This window comes from Physeter macrocephalus, chromosome 5 (genome assembly GCF_002837175.3).
Source record: "Physeter macrocephalus isolate SW-GA chromosome 5, ASM283717v5, whole genome shotgun sequence".
NCBI classification, from domain to species: Eukaryota; Metazoa; Chordata; class Mammalia; order Artiodactyla; family Physeteridae; genus Physeter; species Physeter macrocephalus.
The window spans coordinates 57,545,086-57,562,080 of NC_041218.1; the positions used below are offsets into that span (position 1 = coordinate 57,545,086).

The 16,995-nt window shown below is 36.2% G+C and overlaps 1 protein-coding gene across 5 annotated transcripts in view; it reads left to right on the forward strand.

Annotated features, from left to right (window-relative positions):
- ANKIB1 (ankyrin repeat and IBR domain containing 1) overlaps positions 1-16,744 on the forward strand; it is a 137,979-nt gene extending 121,235 nt beyond the window's left edge. For 3 of the 5 annotated variants that reach the window (XM_024127813.3, XM_055084989.1, XM_028490003.2), the window contains exons 12-20: positions 1,104-1,238; positions 2,207-2,293; positions 2,383-2,449; positions 4,501-4,646; positions 6,013-6,191; positions 7,021-7,072; positions 10,820-10,934; positions 13,085-13,218; positions 13,574-16,744. In XM_024127813.3, the coding sequence (XP_023983581.1) occupies positions 1,104-1,238; positions 2,207-2,293; positions 2,383-2,449; positions 4,501-4,646; positions 6,013-6,191; positions 7,021-7,072; positions 10,820-10,934; positions 13,085-13,218; positions 13,574-14,314 (1,656 nt within the window). In that variant the 3' untranslated portion in view covers positions 14,315-16,744. The remainder of the gene's footprint in view (positions 1-1,103; positions 1,239-2,206; positions 2,294-2,382; positions 2,450-4,500; positions 4,647-6,012; positions 6,192-7,020; positions 7,073-10,819; positions 10,935-13,084; positions 13,219-13,573) is intronic. The other 2 variants (XM_024127823.3, XM_024127815.3) reach the window with 2 other exon arrangements.
- Positions 16,745-16,995: the final 251 nt, after the last annotated feature.

The following is a 16,995-nucleotide window of genomic DNA, read 5'->3' on the forward strand; positions in this document are numbered from 1 at the left end:
AGCCACGGCCGCTGAGCCTGCGCGTCCAGAGCCTGCGCTCCGCAACGGGAGAGGCCACAACAGTGAGAGGCCCGCGTACCACAGAAAAAAAAAAAAAAAAAGTTCACACGGAAAAACAAAGTAAGAAGAGCCAGAAAACTCTGAAAAAGAACAGTGAGGAGGAACTAGCCTTGTCAAAGAGTAACCCATACTATAAAGGCTCAGTAATTAAGACAGCATGGTGCTGGTACATGAATCTACAGATCAATGAAACAGAATAGAAAGAAAGCCCAGAAAATAGACACATAAATGGGAATTCAGTATATGGTAAAGGAGGCATCTCCAACCAGTAGAGAAACATGGACTGTTCAGTAAATGGTATTGAGACAACTGGGCAGCTATGTGGAAAAAAATAAGGTTTAATTCATACTGAATACCCAAATAAATTCTGAACAGATCAAAGATTTAAATATTTTTTTAAACAAACTCTAAAAATCTCAGGAGAAAACATAGATTTAAATTGGAAAGATCTCTCTGACTCAAAATCCATAAGCATTGAAGAGAAAAAAAGATATATTTTCATACTGGAATACTCATTTTTTGGCATTGTCTGCAAATTATGGTAATTAAGAAAGAGAATTTTTTTTTTAATGAGAAATAGGTTTTATGTTAGCTGTTCTGATTAGAGGCCTTTTTAACTTATTCCCAGTTTAAAAATCAGTTTTTCAAAGTCAACAGAAGTTTTCAAATACACTGGTGGAGCTTTATAGACCAAGGTAAGATTACTATGCACCTGAAAAATGAAGCATTTGTCAGGATCTGTTTTTATTATTTGGAAAGAATATCCCATTGATATTTTTCAAGCTTTCTTGAGATTACTTAATAATACTATGATTTTAATTTATCCTTATAAGCAATAACTTTAAATTACCCCCACATCTTTCCATAGGGCACATAAGGTCTCCAGAGAAAACCTCAAAAAGAGGAGGGTGTGTCTTTGAGAAGATTTGTTCCTGGTCACACAGGCAGGATTGTTTAATCTCTACAAATTGGTTGACAAGAAATTAGAAAATAATTTGCATACTAACATGGGGCAATATTTGCATATATGTTTTCTTTTGAAGTGCAAGTATGACTTTTGCTGGATTTGCCTAGAAGAATGGAAAAAACATAGTTCTTCCACAGGAGGTTATTACAGATGTACTCGCTATGAAGTCATTCAGCATGTGGAGGAACAATCCAAGGAAATGACTGTGGAGGTAAAGAGAACTGTTGAAGCCAAGATCTCTAACTAAGCCACTTAATACCAGTGGCAGTGTTTTTCATTTCTTCTTTTCCTATCTTTATTATAATGAGGCATTTAAATTCAATACACTTTAGAGTAGCCTTTAATTTAAACAAAATAGCTCTATAAACTTGAGCTTTGTTTTTTTTAATTTTCCTTTTTTTTATATTGGTGAAGATTAGACAAGGCGTATATCCCAGCATGTCTCTAAAATGACTTAAAAACAATTTTAACATTATATCAACAATATAATATTATGTTATTGCATATAATAAGTATCTTAGTCTGCTTGGCTGCCATAACAAAATACCATAGACCGAGTGGTTTAAACAAGAAAAATTTATTTTTCATAGTTCTTGAGACTAGGAAGTCCAAGATCAAGATTTCTGCCAATTCGGTTTTTGGCAATGACTCCCTTCCTGGCTTATAGAGAGTTATCTTTTTGCTGTGTCCTCACAGGAAGGAGAGAGAGCAAGCTCTGTTGTCTCTTCCTCTTCTTATAAGGGCACCAGCTCTATTGGGTTAGATCTCCACCCTAATGACCTTGTTCAACCTTTATCATCTCACAGACCCTATCTCTAAATATAGTCACATTGGGGGTTACACCTTCAACATATGAATTGATGGGGGACACATTTCAGTCCATAGCAATAAACAACATAATAAAACATTGAAGATCTGATGAACATAAGGTTTGAGAGACATATTTACCTTACACTCTGGGAATTGCAGATTCAGTGGTTTGTCACAGAGAATACAAATACAAGACTTTGTTCTGGGAAGCGTTTAAAGTGTATTAGTTATTATTTTCTCAACAAAATAATCGATAAATCTGTATGCACTACTATCTGTTACTAATAAAATTTTGAAGTGATCAAAAAAACAATTTTAATAGCTAGTACTTTTATTTATAAATGTCATTTGTGGACTTTTGTTTCCTAGGCTGAGAAAAAACACAAACGATTTCAGGAACTTGACAGATTTATGCACTACTATACAAGATTTAAAAATCATGAACATAGCTATCAGGTATGTCCCAAATCATTTCAAATGTACTAAACTCTACTGTTGTGAATAAATAAAGAAAATGATATATTTATTTATTTCTATTCTTTTAGTTAGAACAACGCCTTCTTAAAACAGCCAAAGAAAAGATGGAGCAATTGAGTAGAGCTCTCAAAGAAAGTAAGTTATAAGTGATATGTGTGATAATTAATATAAAATAGCTGTCATGCTTAAGTCACTTCATTGGTAGGAGGTTAAGACCCTTAAAAGAATACCTTATCTCCATTTGCTCATTTGGCAGTTTGGAGTTTTCAGAAGCCCAGAGTGTAGTTTAGCATTTGAGACCTCTGGTAAGATTTTCCACCTTGCTTACCTCACCTGCTCCTCTTAGTGCAAAAGCTCTGCTGCTGGCAGATATACACACATTATGGTTTTGCTTACTCTGTGCCACTGCTGATGATGCTCTACAATGTTGGGAAAAGTGAATGGGCCCAAAAAGGCATCCCTGACCTAGTCAAAGGAGCAAGATTCACAAGCCATCAAATTGTCATGTAACTGAATTCCCAAAGATTCTTGAGAAAATTTAGCAGAGTGCCTAATATAGAATAGAAGTCAAGTACAGTTTTGGGAGAAATCATCTCACTGGTAAATAGCGGACATTGGAGTCAAAAAGCAAAGTCATGAGATAGGGCTTACTTATGGTTCCTAAAATGAAGGTTCACAAAGAACATTCCTAAAAATGGATTGAATACTAGTTACATAATTAGAATATAATATCTCACAGTGATCGCACAGAGTACAGGTTCTGGCATGTTTGTTTTCAAAAGTGACTTTTTTTTTTTTTTGGCTGCTTTGGGTCCTCATTGCTGCGTGCGGGCTTTCTCTAGTTGCAGCAAGCAGGGGCTACTCTTCGTTGCAGTGCGCAGACTTCTCATTGCGGTGGCTTCTCTTGTTGCGGAGCACAGGCTCTAGGCGTGCCGGCTTCAGTAGTTGCGGCTCGCAGGCTCTAGAGCGCAGGCTCGGTAGTTGTGGTGCCTAGGGTTAGCTGCTCTGCGGCATGTGGGATCTTCCCAGACCAGGGCTCGAACCCATGTCCCCTGCACTGGCAGGCAGATTCTTAACCACTGTGCCACCAGGGAAGTCCCTAAAAAGTCACATTTTAAAAATAATCACAGCTTATATATAAAAGGTTTTAAGCCTAAAATGCAGTCGATTACCCTTGTGTTTGCTCCATTTTATAAAAGTAATGAGTACTAACACCATTTTCATGAGGATAACTTCCTAATTAAAACAATAACCATAAGTTAAATAAATTAGAGTGGGACAAAAAGCATCAATAGCAGCTTAGTCTCCTTGTTAATTACTAGTTCTTAGACTGTAGTAATGACATAACTATATCAAGCCAATACCAAACTCTTGAAGTATTATTGTCCACAGTAAAAATTGAAAGAAAAAGTCCTCACAGGTTCTACAGTCTATTCCATCACGGACGTATCTCTAATACTTAGAACAGTGCCCAAAACATACTAAATATAAAATAAGTATTTGTAGATGTAAACTACTGCTTCTGTTCAACCTTCTGGAGGTTCTAGGCAGCATAGTAAGACATAAAAAAGAATTAAAAGATAGAAGATTTGGAAAGGAAGAAATAAAACCACTCTTCTTCCCTTTCTCTCTTTCTCTCCCTGGAGTGTTTATTAACTAGCATTAGTTACCCAGTTGTTCCCCAGAATGTTGTATCTTTTACCTTACAATGTTGTTTTTGCAGAAGCATAATTTATAATTAGGCTTTTTTCTTTTTTAGCAAGCAACTTAGCAAGGCATTTGTTCTAATTCTTAATGAGTAGAATTCTGCTAGGGATAACCTAAAAAACTTAGTAAAACATGGAACCTTTGAATTGACCTAAAGCTAGATTTGTTTACTCACAGGGTGAGAACAGAATCCAGGATCAATGTATGCATTCCTTCATGACTGCCATCAGTACTCCTGGGCTACTGCACGGTGTGCTCCATTTATAAATGCATACAAGTCACCTAAATGTAAAACGTATGAGTGTTTTATGTAGGTTTTTAGTCTAGTTCAAATAAATACTATCATATAGCTACTTCAAACAGTTTCTTCTTAGGGATCCTTGTTCTTTTTTCTTTCTTTTAAGAAAACTTAGTTGTTTAATTTTATAATAGTGTATTTGCAAAAAAAAATTTTTCACTGTGCCTGGTTTACTTTATAGCTGAAGGAGGCTGTCCAGATACCACTTTCATCGAAGATGCAGTTCACGTGCTCTTAAAAACTCGACGCATTCTCAAGTGTTCTTATCCATATGGATTTTTCTTAGAACCTAAAAGCACAAAGAAAGAAATTTTTGAACTCATGCAAGTAAGATGTCTTTTTTATTAAATTTAAATGCAGTTACTATGAAAAACAGATTTTCTCCTTTTTCAACCACTTTATAACTAAGGTTTATCTTACTTGAGTGTAATTAATAAACAATTTTGTTTCTGTTTTTAGAATGGTTTTTAAATAAAGGAAAAGTTACCAATAATAAACTGAAATTTTCTTTATGTTTGAATTTGTCACTGTGCAGATTTGAATGAGTTCTGAGCTATGCAAACATTTCCTACCACATTTATTTCTTTTTTCTTTTTTTTTCTTTTCTTTTCTTTATTTATTTTTGACTCTGTTCGGACTTCGTTGCTGTGTGTGGGCTTTTTCTAGTTGCTTCGAGCGGGAGCTGCTCTTTGTCCCAGTGCGCGGGCTTCTCACTGCGGTGGCTTCTCTTGTTGCAGAGCTTGGGGTCTAGGCTCGCAGGCTTCAGTAGTTGTGGCTTGCGGGCTCTAGAGCGCAGACTCAGTAGTTGTGGTGCATGGGCTTAGTTGCTCCGCGGCATGTGGGATCTTCCCGGACTAGGGCTCGAACCCGTGTCCCCTGCATTGGCAGGCGGATTCTCAACCACTGCACCACCAGGGAAGCCCCCACATCTATTTCTTTATTTTAAACTGGTTGAGGTTGAAATCTGGCCTAATTCTGATTATGTAATTAGGAATTTTATCTTCAAAAATGAAACAAACCACATTACATATTAGATGGGGAAGTTGCTATTTGCCAGTTCATTTTAACAGTACAACTGAAAAACTTAAGAGTACTTGAAAAAACAAAACAAAACATGTAAGCAAACTGACATCAGTGTAGCTGACCAGGTTCGTTGTACATTCCTCTTTTTTTTGAAGTCACCAAACTTTCTCTTCTTGCTACTGTTTTTATGTCATCCCTTTGAACTCCCCTCTACTAATTTATATCGTATATTTCCTTCAATGCTGAATATTCATTTTCTCCATGAGGCCTTCCAGACCTAACCCCAAATCACAAAGGTTTTGCCTTGCTTCACATTCCTTCAGCATTTACATATAGTCTGTACCATGTGGTCAGGCACTTACGTGTACAGTGCCTTGAAATTTATTAGTTCTTTTTCACACAGACAAATTATAAATTTTTTTTATATAGCTGCTATACTATACTCACTACTTCTTTGCATCCATACCAACTACATTACTATAAATGCCTACTGAATGAATGCTATTTTCCTAAAATGTGCAAAGTAGAAACATATGTTAAATTGGAAGTTATATAAAATTTGGATTAATTTCTGATATCAGAAGAGTTAGATTTAACCAGACAGACACTGGATTTGCTATTGACTAACCCACTCAACCTATAATTTTTTTTTTTCCTCTTCTTAACATAGACAGACTTAGAGATGGTCACTGAAGACCTTGCCCAAAAAGTCAATAGGCCTTACCTTCGCACACCCCGCCACAAGATAATCAAGGCAGCATGCCTTGTACAGCAGAAGAGGCAAGAGTTCCTGGCATCTGTGGCTCGGGGAGTTGCTCCTGCAGACTCACCAGAAGCTCCAAGACGCAGGTGAAAAGGATACACACCATGGAACTCATCCTAGCACCAGCCACAAATGCTAGCAGGTTTATTTTTTTCTCCAACTAGGGTTCATATTCCTGAAAGTTACTTATACCTAAAACATGGATAGCTGATAAAAGTATGTTAACTTCTTTTTGGTGTTTTTTTTCCCCAGTAGTATTTCTATTTTTTTTATTTTTTTGTTTTTCGTTGTATAGTTTCTCAGACTAAATTAGGCTAGGTAAATTTCACACTTCAGTGAACTCATAATTCAACAAGTGTTCTAACGCATCATTTTGATAGTCAAAAACATCTTATAATGTAGAATTTGGAAGCCTTGCCAAATTGTTATGGTCATATTTGTATTTTTTGGTAAGAAGTTGTAAAGAAATTAGAAATCTGATATTCGTTAAGTTTTTTAGGTGATCCGTATTCATCCATTAAAGAGCAGTTGAGTTTTGGTTGTTTTATTTCAGACACTTATACTACTTCTGCCATTACAAATTGAAGCATATTTTCTTATTAATTATAAGCATTAGAAATTCCTTGGACGCTTATTTTTACATAAACCCCTAAAAATAAAAATAGATGCAATTGTAAAATACTCTGGTATAGCATGGTGATTTTTAATTTTTCCACCATTTTATACAAACATAAAGCAATGTAGAATTTGAAAGAAATAATTAAAGAATCATTTTAATTATATTCAGTAGTTGATCTTTGGTTAAGCAAGTTCCAAGCAGAGGAATTAAAAGTAATGTTCAAAGGGCAAGGGTCTGATTGTTTGTACTTTGTAGTACTGATAATAAATCAAATGGTATGTCTAATTTCTTTGTAGCTTTGCTGGTGGAACATGGGATTGGGAATATTTAGGATTTGCATCACCTGAGGTAATTGTTTTGTGCGGGTTTGGTTTGGTTTGGTTAGTTATAATTTTCCTTAGTGCAATCCTGCTTGCATTTGCACCCTCATCTATTCTAAATATCCTACTGAGATTGTAAGCACTGTTTTTTTCTTTCTTTTATAATAATAATGCCTCAGCAGAGTCTACGTTTACCTATTCATTGGATTATCATCACATTATTAAATGCATACCCTCTCTTATTTTTAATTACTGAATAGTCAGAAGGCCAATTTATGGCTTACATTTTTGGAAAATATCTTTAACAGAAATATGAGTTTTATTTATTAGAAATGTATTTCTAGTTGTAATATTGTTTCAGTCTGAATTTATTAAAAACCTAAATAGACAATCTTTTTTTTTTAAAGTTATTGCAACAACCTGTTAGCATTGATTTGTAATCAGTTACTAAGGTGGAAACTTGACATTAGTGTTTATGCAGAAAGAATGCTTTGATAGTTGCTCTCCGCTTCTCTTTAAGATTTTCACACTCTTCTTCTTTTCGTTGTTGTTGTTGATATTCCATCTTAAAATACAGAGTGTGTAAAATACTAATACTGCAAATAACATTTGCTGCAAATAGAAATAAGATAAAGTGAAAATCTTAATCACATTGCTCTTTTCTGAGATTTAAATTGCCACTGTCACTGTTGAGTCTGATTTTAAATGGTTTTAGCAGTTCTACTTTCTGGTTCTTTATACAGCAGTATACTATTCGACGCTTATATTATGATAACCTTTTAACTTAATTCTTGGAAGGCAGCGGGACAAACTATGAAACCTTTATCATTTATAGTCCATATGTTATCTGCAACTGAAAGACAGTGGAATTGATTATTATCCATAAATGACTGTGGTTTATTTAAATCAGATACTTTCTCTTTTCAGCTGCTAAGGATACTTGCAATCACCTTGTGGCCTTTTGTATTGGTAGATATATCCAAAACAAGATTTACTTGAGGAAGAATTTGTACTTAGAGCTCTGATACAGAAATTTTAAATTCACTTAATTTTTTTTTAAATTTTAATATATTAATGAAATTTCTGTTGTAAAACAAATTATGCACCTTTTCTTTACCTGACCCTTTGCTTGAATATTTCTATGTAATCATATAATTTTAGCTTTGGGGAATAGTATGGAAAACTTCCACCTAAAAGGAGGAATAAACAAGCTTCAGTTATCAAAAAAAGAATACAAAGATTTCAGTATTTCAAGGTAGAAACAATTTAGCAAAAATAAAACCTTTACCAGTATATTCACAGTCATGTATGCATCATCTTGCAGCTTCTGGCTCTGACAATAACTTTAGTAATTTCAAAATGTTTCTCTTGAATATTGAGGGTCTGCTAATATGACTGACACCATTTCATTTTGTAAAAAAATAGGCAGGCTTTTTACCTCACATGCGAATACTTATAAATAAAATTATTGAGCTCTTGTTCTCTTGGGATTGAAAATTGTGAAATTATAAATAACATTTTTCTTAAATTTATTTTTTATGAGTTAATAAATTTTACAAGGATAATTTAATTCACTTTCAGGTTCCTATTCTTTAAAGTCTTTGGTACATTGAACACCAAGCTTTTATGTAAACCTTATTGCAGATCTAAAGAATTACCACACAGTGTGAACCTTTAAAATTCTGCATGTGTGTGACTATCAAGTATCTGCCAAAATTATATCTATAAAAATTAGCTCTTTGCCTTCATATAGATTCTGAAAAAAATAATGTTGCCCAACTTCAGTAGACTTTTAGGTTGAATTTATATTTTTCATTAAAGTTAATTACATCTTATTCTTTTTAAACTAAATTGAGTGAGTCATTGACAAGCATCAGTATTTGGTTTGTGCCACTTTAAAGGCAGTGGAGCCCAGCGGAAGCAGCATGATCGAAAAGTCTAAGGGACACCAGAATTTGAAGTCTAGCCCTATAACTTAAGGTCTGCTTAGGCTGTGTCTTCCTTAATTTCTCATCTTTAAAATGTGGATGGTGATATCTACCCCATGGAAGTTCTGGAAGGATTAAAGCATCTGTTTAAGTCACTAACAAAATTGGTGCTCAATAAATGGTGGCTATTATTATTTACAAAAAAAAAAAACTCCTGGAAGCTTTTTTCCCTGTAAATCCTAGAACTTCTCACTCTTCTCTGTAGCCTTAACACTCTCAAACCATTTGGAGTATCCCAACTAAAGCCTTTTCATACGCTTACTTGAAGATCTTAGGAATCCATGGAAATTTTCAGATAAGTTTAATTTTATGAAAACAATTTTTTTAAAGCCTGTTGCATGGTGAGAGAATGCCATTTGAGTTTTTTATCAGAATAATTATAAATATAACAAGTTTCTTTTACAGGTTTTTTTAACCATTTAGTTTTCTTCAATTGGAAATATGTATATTCTATGGTCAGAAATAGTTTATTTAATTCAGAGTAACTTTGTACCATCACCAAGTGTACAAAGTAAACAAATTCTCCCTAAAGATAAATCTTAACGGAAATAATGTTTTCTTGCCATCTTTGTCTGAGAAACGTGGTAGTCCTCAGTGGTCCAGTGAACCATGATGACACATTAACAGTCATCCAGTTTTGGATCATGGGCCTCCAGGAAAAGAGGAAATGATATCCCCAGCTCAGCAGTAAATTTAAAGAACCTGAATAATCTCTCTGGGCACTTGTAGTATCTTACGTTCATTTGTTTCTAACCTGGTAGAATGCCTTCCATTCTTTAATTAGGGTCCAATTGCTTACATAGATGAAGGAGTTTGAATAAATTTAGCCAGAGTTGTATGATGTAAAAGTTTTACTGGGGTTTTAAAACTTGTTTTCATTTATTCCAGTTACTTTCACAACATAAGCATATTGAATATTCTAGAGTAACCAGATAATCATAAACCTGAGTATTTTAGTGTTTATCACTGAAAGAGTCTAAACCTGAGTATTTTAGTGTTTATCACTGAAAGAGTCTATAATGATTCTCAAAATTAGCCTTTTTATGCTGGTGTCATGCACACTGGCCTGTCTTCTAGTCTCTTCTGTCGCTAAAATCTGGAAAAGTACATTTGTATGCAGATGATAGCAGGTAGGCCCAGGTTTTGCCTCTGGTGATAGCAAACCCACTTTAAACTATTATCACAAATGTAAAATAAACTCAGGGACATCTGCCCAACTCTGTGTTCTTCCCGTATGCTAAGTAGAAAATACTTCCCCCTGCCTGGGTTGTAGATAACCCCACATATTAACTAATATAGGAAGGAAGCCAAGTAACGTATTATTTTAAAGGTAACCTCATATTCTTCTTTGATATGAGTATGGTATGTAGTAGTCCCAAAGAATACAGAATCCAACCATCTAACAAGTACTTAACTGTTAGTGCTTTTCTTTATTTTACCTTTTCCTTTTATTTTCTGTTGAAATCATTCTGGTATTAGTTATAATATTAGATAACAAGACCCAGGCATATGAAATAAGGCTCAGTTATGATCTAGCATTGGAGCTTGCAAGTATTCCCAATTTATCCAATTATAATGGCCATTTAAAATTTTTTCTTTTTCCTTTTTACCATTTCTGTTTCCTTGGCATGGCAATACCTGCAGTTTCTTTTTCTAAAGCCAAGTGATTTTATAATATGTATATAAAATCACACATTTTTTTCCTAGAAAAAAAGTGTATTGTTTGTTTTATTTGCATTTAAAAATTTGCATGCTCTCCTGTATTTTATAACCTTTGGTTTATGCAGGAATATGCTGAATTTCAGTATCGGAGGAGGCACAGACAACAACGCCGTCGAGGAGATGTGCACAGTATGCTTAGTAATCCTCCAGACCCTGATGAGCCAAGTGAAAGCACTTTAGGTGAGTTCTTGAGTTGGGTTTGTTTTAATCTTAGTTCTCTTGCATTTATTCTTAAAAGTGGCTAATCTAAATATTTGTGAAACAGTTTGTAATTTAGATATACAGTCAACATGCAGTTGCTTCTAATGTCACAGGATACAGAAAACCAGGGTGATTAAGAACATGGGCTGTGCAGTTAATGGCTTCCCTGTGTGTCCTTTATCCCCTAACTTCTCACATGGACTCTGGCCTTGGTACATCAAGTACAGTCAAAAAGATGCTATGTGACTTCTGAGGCTAGGTCACAAAAAGGATACAGTTTCTGCCTTTCTTTCTCTCTTCATCTGGGACACTTACATTTGGGACCAAGCCAGAATGCTATGAGGAAGCCCAAAATAGCCAATGTGGAGAGATAGCATGGAGAGATCATGTGGAGAGAACTGAGATCCCCTAGCTGGCCCCTTAGCCAGCATCAATTTCACCAGAAAGATACATGGGTGGCAAAAAAAAAAAACACTAAAAATGAGACAGGCTGGGACCTGGGACCCTTTGCTGAAGTGCTGCAATGCTTGCACCTGGACACACCTCTCTCTGAGCAACAAAATACAAAGAAACTATATGGGACTAAAAATAACTGCATGCATGTGCAGTTGGGACAAATTATGGACAAAAAGATACAAAAGACAAAAAAACTCAACTGCCACTTCTGAAAAGTGGGGAGCAAAAACAGGGTGTTGGGAGCAAAGGCAGGGTACTGCGCATTCCACATTCCGCCTGCACTCAACACCCCCAGAGGGGTGGGCAAAACACCTAAGCCACCCCCACACATACACCACTGGACACACCCCTACCCTCACCCCATATAAGGAACAAGCTGGCCTCCCCTTGGGGAGCGAGCAAGCAAGGGAACCTGTTGTTTGTTAGGGACCCCAGTAAAGCCTTGACTGGAGGTGGAGGAAAAAAAGAACATGGGCTGTGGAGTCAGACAGACCTGAGTTCATGACCCCAGCTCTGCTGCATATCGGTGTGAAACTTTAGTCAAGTCACTTATCCTCTCCAAGCTTTGGTCTCCTCATTCTAAAGAAGTAATAATAGGGACCTCCCTGGTGGTCCAGTGGTTAAGAATACACCTTCCAATGCAGGGGACGTAGGTTTGATCCCTAGTCGGGGAACTAAGATCCCACATGCCTCGGGGCAACTAAGCCTGCACACTCTAGAGCCGGCGTGCCACAACTAGAGAGCCGGGGTGCCGCAACTAAGACTTGAGGCAGCCAAATAAATAAATAAAATATTTTTAAAAAAAAAACAATAATAATAGTATCACTTTGTGGGCTTATTGTGAGCAGTAAATGAGATAATAAGTGTAAAACCCTTAAGTACTTATAGGACCTAGTGAGCACTCAATAAATTGTAGCTGTTGATTACTGTTATTGTGTTCATGAAATATTTTTCTCCTAGCCTCAGTTCTCCTATCAACATTCTTTTTAATTTCTGGTGTTAAAGATAAATTATATTAATTATCAGCTTTAAATATTAAATTATTAATTGAAAATCTTCAAACTATAGTGTCAGCAGATCATCTTTAATAAATCAGGATCGACAGGCCTCAAGATGGGGCTACTCCTTCTTGCGGTGCACGGGCTTCTCATTGCAGTGGCTTCTCTTGTTGTGGAACACGGGCTCTAGGCACGCGGGCTCAGTAGTTGTGGCTCGCAGGCTCAGTAGTTGTGGCACACGGGCTTAGTTGCTCTGCGGCATGTAGGATTTTCCCAGACCAGGGATCGAACCCGTGTCCCCTGCATTGGCAGGCGGATAACCACTGTGCCACCAGGGAAGTCCTTCTGTAGTTTTAAGAACTCTGAAAACTAAAACATCTTTCTTATTGCTTAAGGGGGAAAAAAAGAGCACTTGGTAGCACTTGTATTTGTGAATAGAACCATTTATAATGCAAGCAAAAATATGAAGAACGATCATGGATTTGAAGTAATAGTGTTAGATATATATTGCTGTTCGTGATGAGACAAATATGGATGAGAAATCTCTGAAAGATTAAGTGAACTTGTGAACACAGGTTTTCACCAGCACTCAAAGAGAAATCATCAATTTAAATAAAAAGATGTATGAGATCTTGTATGACTAAATTATCTCTGGCACCACTTGCTTTGAAACAGATATCCCGGAAGGTGGCGGTGGCCACAGGCCTGGCACCTCCGTGGTAAGTTCTGCGTCCATGAGCGCACTGCACAGCTCTTCCCTGCACGACTACACCCCCGCCAGTCACTCTGAGAACCAGGACTCTCTTCAGGTAGCCTTTCTGGGCAGCCTCGTTGCCCCTGCTTTTGCTCTTTCTCTGTTTAGCCTGGCTTCCTATTTTTACTTCTGTTGCTTTCCTTTTTCTTCCTTCCATTCTAAAATCTTTGCTTCAGAGATGTACTACACGGAACAATTCTTCTATTTCAGATTTACCTTAAGTAATTTTTTTTCTCTTTAGCATCCACAAGGAGAAAATTAAAATAAGATTTGAGTAGGTCAGATAATTCTTCTGTATAAATAGAGGTACTATTAATTATCTGTTTGGTAAAAGAACAGTGGTAGACCTCACTGGGTTCAATCATTTTTCCTTTTAAATTTTAAAGTAATTTTACTTTCTGTTGCCTCAGGCTCTGAGTTCCTTGGATGAAGACGATCCCAATATACTTCTTGCAATACAGTTATCTCTGCAAGAATCTGGGCTAGCCATCAATGAAGAAAATAGAGACTTTCTCAGTAATGAAGCGTCATTAGGAGCGATAGGCACCTCTTTACCTTCCAGGCTGGACTCCATCCCCAGGAACACAGATAGCCCTCGGGCTGCGTTGAGCAGTTCTGAGCTGTTGGAACTTGGTAACAGCCTCATAAGACTAGGAGCAGAAAGTGACCCATTTTCAACTGACACCCTGAGTTCACACCCTCTCAGTGAGGTGAGAAGTGAATTCTATCCCTCATCCAGTGACCCTGACTCAGCTGGCCAGGATGCCAACATCAATGACAATCTCCTTGGCAATATTATGGCTTGGTTTCATGACATGAACCCTCAGAGTATCGCCCTGATTCCTCCAGCAGCTACAGAAATCAGTGCAGATTCCCAGCTCCCCTGTGTCAAAGATGAGTCAGAAGGTGTGAGGGATGTGGAACTGATGCTGCCAGAAGATTCAGTGTTTGAAGATGCTGTGGTCAGTGAAGGTAGAGGAACCCAAATAGAAGAAGAAAATCCTTTGGAAGGAAACATTCTGTCTGGGGAAACAGCATCTCAAGCTGGCGACAGTGGTAATGAGGCAGCCAACAAGGGGGATGGTTCTGATGTTTCGAGTCAAACACCTCAAACCTCAAGTGACTGGCCTGAACAAGTACATTTAGTGTGAGCTGCACACCTTGGGGCTCTAAATGAATTGCAGGTACAGATGGTATGCTAGTGGAATATGCTTTATAGAGATTTGATCCACTTAATTCCAACTAATTATAAACCACTGACACTAGAATTAAATACAAAGGAGTTCCCTTGAATGGTAGCTTCATTTCTGATTTTAACCTTACAGGGAATTTCTTTTGTATTTAATTGGATAGCTTTTCCCCTTTTTGCTGATGAATAGAAGAGTGGGAGAGAGAAACACAAATGAAATAAATAGGTTAGATTCCACATTTTAAGAAAATGCAGTCCTCTGTTTAACCTAAGGTCAGCAATACTTAAATTGAACATTTAAATTAAAGGCTTATTCTCCAATCCTTGGGTGGTTTTTCCTTTTTAAAAAAATAAAAGTTTTCTTCATTTTAGAAGTTATTTTGGACAGATCTAATAACTTTTCATTCCTCAATCTCTTTGTGCTCTTCTGTAATTTTCTTTCTTCCTTTTTGTCTGAGCAGTGTGAATTGAGGTATCCAAGGCTTCTCTTTAGTGCAGCATCTACCACAGTGTTAATTCATTTTAATTTTCACATGAATCAAAGATCTCTTTTCATGTCTATTTATAGTCCACTTGTGCCAAACTCTGACTCGTGCGCTAACAAGGCGTTCAGGCGTGTGTTGTCCTGGAGGGCTCCAGAGCAGTCTCAGCCTTCTCGGAAGTAAAAGGTGCCACTTGGTAGCAATGATATTCCAGAATTTAATGGGCTTTTGTTGCCATGGAGACTGCATTTAAATAAATGTAGCCTGTAGCTTAAGTTAACTAAATCTAATGCTGCTGTTAAATACAGTTTATTTTAATATTAAAGTACAGTTGATTAGCAACAGCGGTGCTGTATTTTAAGAGACACTTTATTGGAAGTGCAATCATAGTTCTTTGTTTTCACAATTTTACAGTGCATTCTAATTACTAATGGGTGCAATTACTTTTAATGGTAAGTGTTTTATAAAATAGAAAAAACGTGCAGTTTTCATGAGTTATAGTAAATCCCACAATTATTAAAAAACTCAATAAAACATCCTGCGCAACATGTTACCGTGCCTTTGCCTAACCTAAATGGATAGTTGCCAGTTAAGTAAGTAATTCAGATTTCAGTGTCTTCTTCCGAAGTAACTATGCTGTGTGAATTGCAAAGACCTCCATAAAACCACCCATGGCCTTGCCTTTACAGTAAATATAACAACTAAATGTTCAATCGGTTTGTTTGCCTAAATCGCAAATGCTGACGTGTTTGTTGTATTGCACAATACTCATTTGCTGTGTGATTACTGTTTAGTGTTGAAAAAAATCAACTTCCTAGTTATCAGTGTCTTACTGTGAAGAAAATACTGGTCCTAGTTGTAATTAAGATACAATGGTACAGTGTGTAATTAAAACTAGAATAAACTGTTGGAATGGCTTTTTTACTTACATATTATCAAAACTAGCATAACATAAGCAAAATAGATACGTAATACTCCATTTAATGTTTTGCCAGATTCTTATCAGAAATCTACAGATGCCAAAATTTCAGTACCGAGTTTGCACAGGCAAGTCCTGGGCTGGGCAAAAGGTTATATTAGTATTGATATCCACATGAGTTGTAATTGTGGTTTTCGATTACTTTTTTTCCCAAACCCCACTTCTGAAATTTTCTTGTACTTTAAACCATATGGCTCAGACATTATATTAGAATATTTAATATTCCCCTGTTCCCTTAGGATAAACTGTGTGGGAATTGCTCCTATGCCATGGATATTAAAAGTCCACATTAGTCTTTATATCCCCAATTATCAGAAACATTGATATCAATCCCTTTTAAAATTAGTTGGGGAAAATATTATGTTTATCTGCAGTGTATTACTGTATATTAAACTGAAATAGTCCATTAAAGGATTTTTTTACAAATTTATTTTGGATTGAAAATATCAACACCAATCAGTTTTTAGATCAAGTTGTAATTTTTCAATAGAAAGAGTCTTTGTATCACATTGAGGCGCCTTGCAAAGCTGCAGTAAGGTGAGAAAGAGTGCCCTGTGTGCAGACAGTATAGCCGTGGGTTCTGGTTCCTCTCACTTGTGCAGTACCCTGTGTTTCTGTGGTGTTCTTTCCTGAGCATGAAAACGATCATTATCCAATTTGTATTTCCTTGGTACATATTTTAAAAACATAGTCATTGACTTTACAATTCACAAATAAAGTTTGGCAAAGCCTATTTTGTAAACAAGTTAATTTTATAATGTAAAAAAAAAAATTACTCTAACCTTGACTTGTTATTTGCACTTTCATAGTCTATACTTGATACATTCCCACTTTATATACAGTAGGATTCTACAAACGTATAGATGTTTAGCCAAATGAATGCTGTTAATAATATGTAAAATTCTTTGATTAAACATTTATTACTTAAACTACTTCACTTTTGTCTCATTACATTATAGACTTTGTTTAACCAAGTCAGGAAGCTGATCTTTTTCAAGTTAAATTCCCTCCAGTATGATGGGATTGATTTGGTTCTTACATGTAATAGATTAATTCCTAATATTTTTTACACTAGCCCACTTACTGAGCATTTTATACCCCAGAGATAAGTCCAAAACATTGCATGACAATGCATTAAAACACTGCGACTTCAACAATCTTTTTTTTTTGCGGTACGTGGGC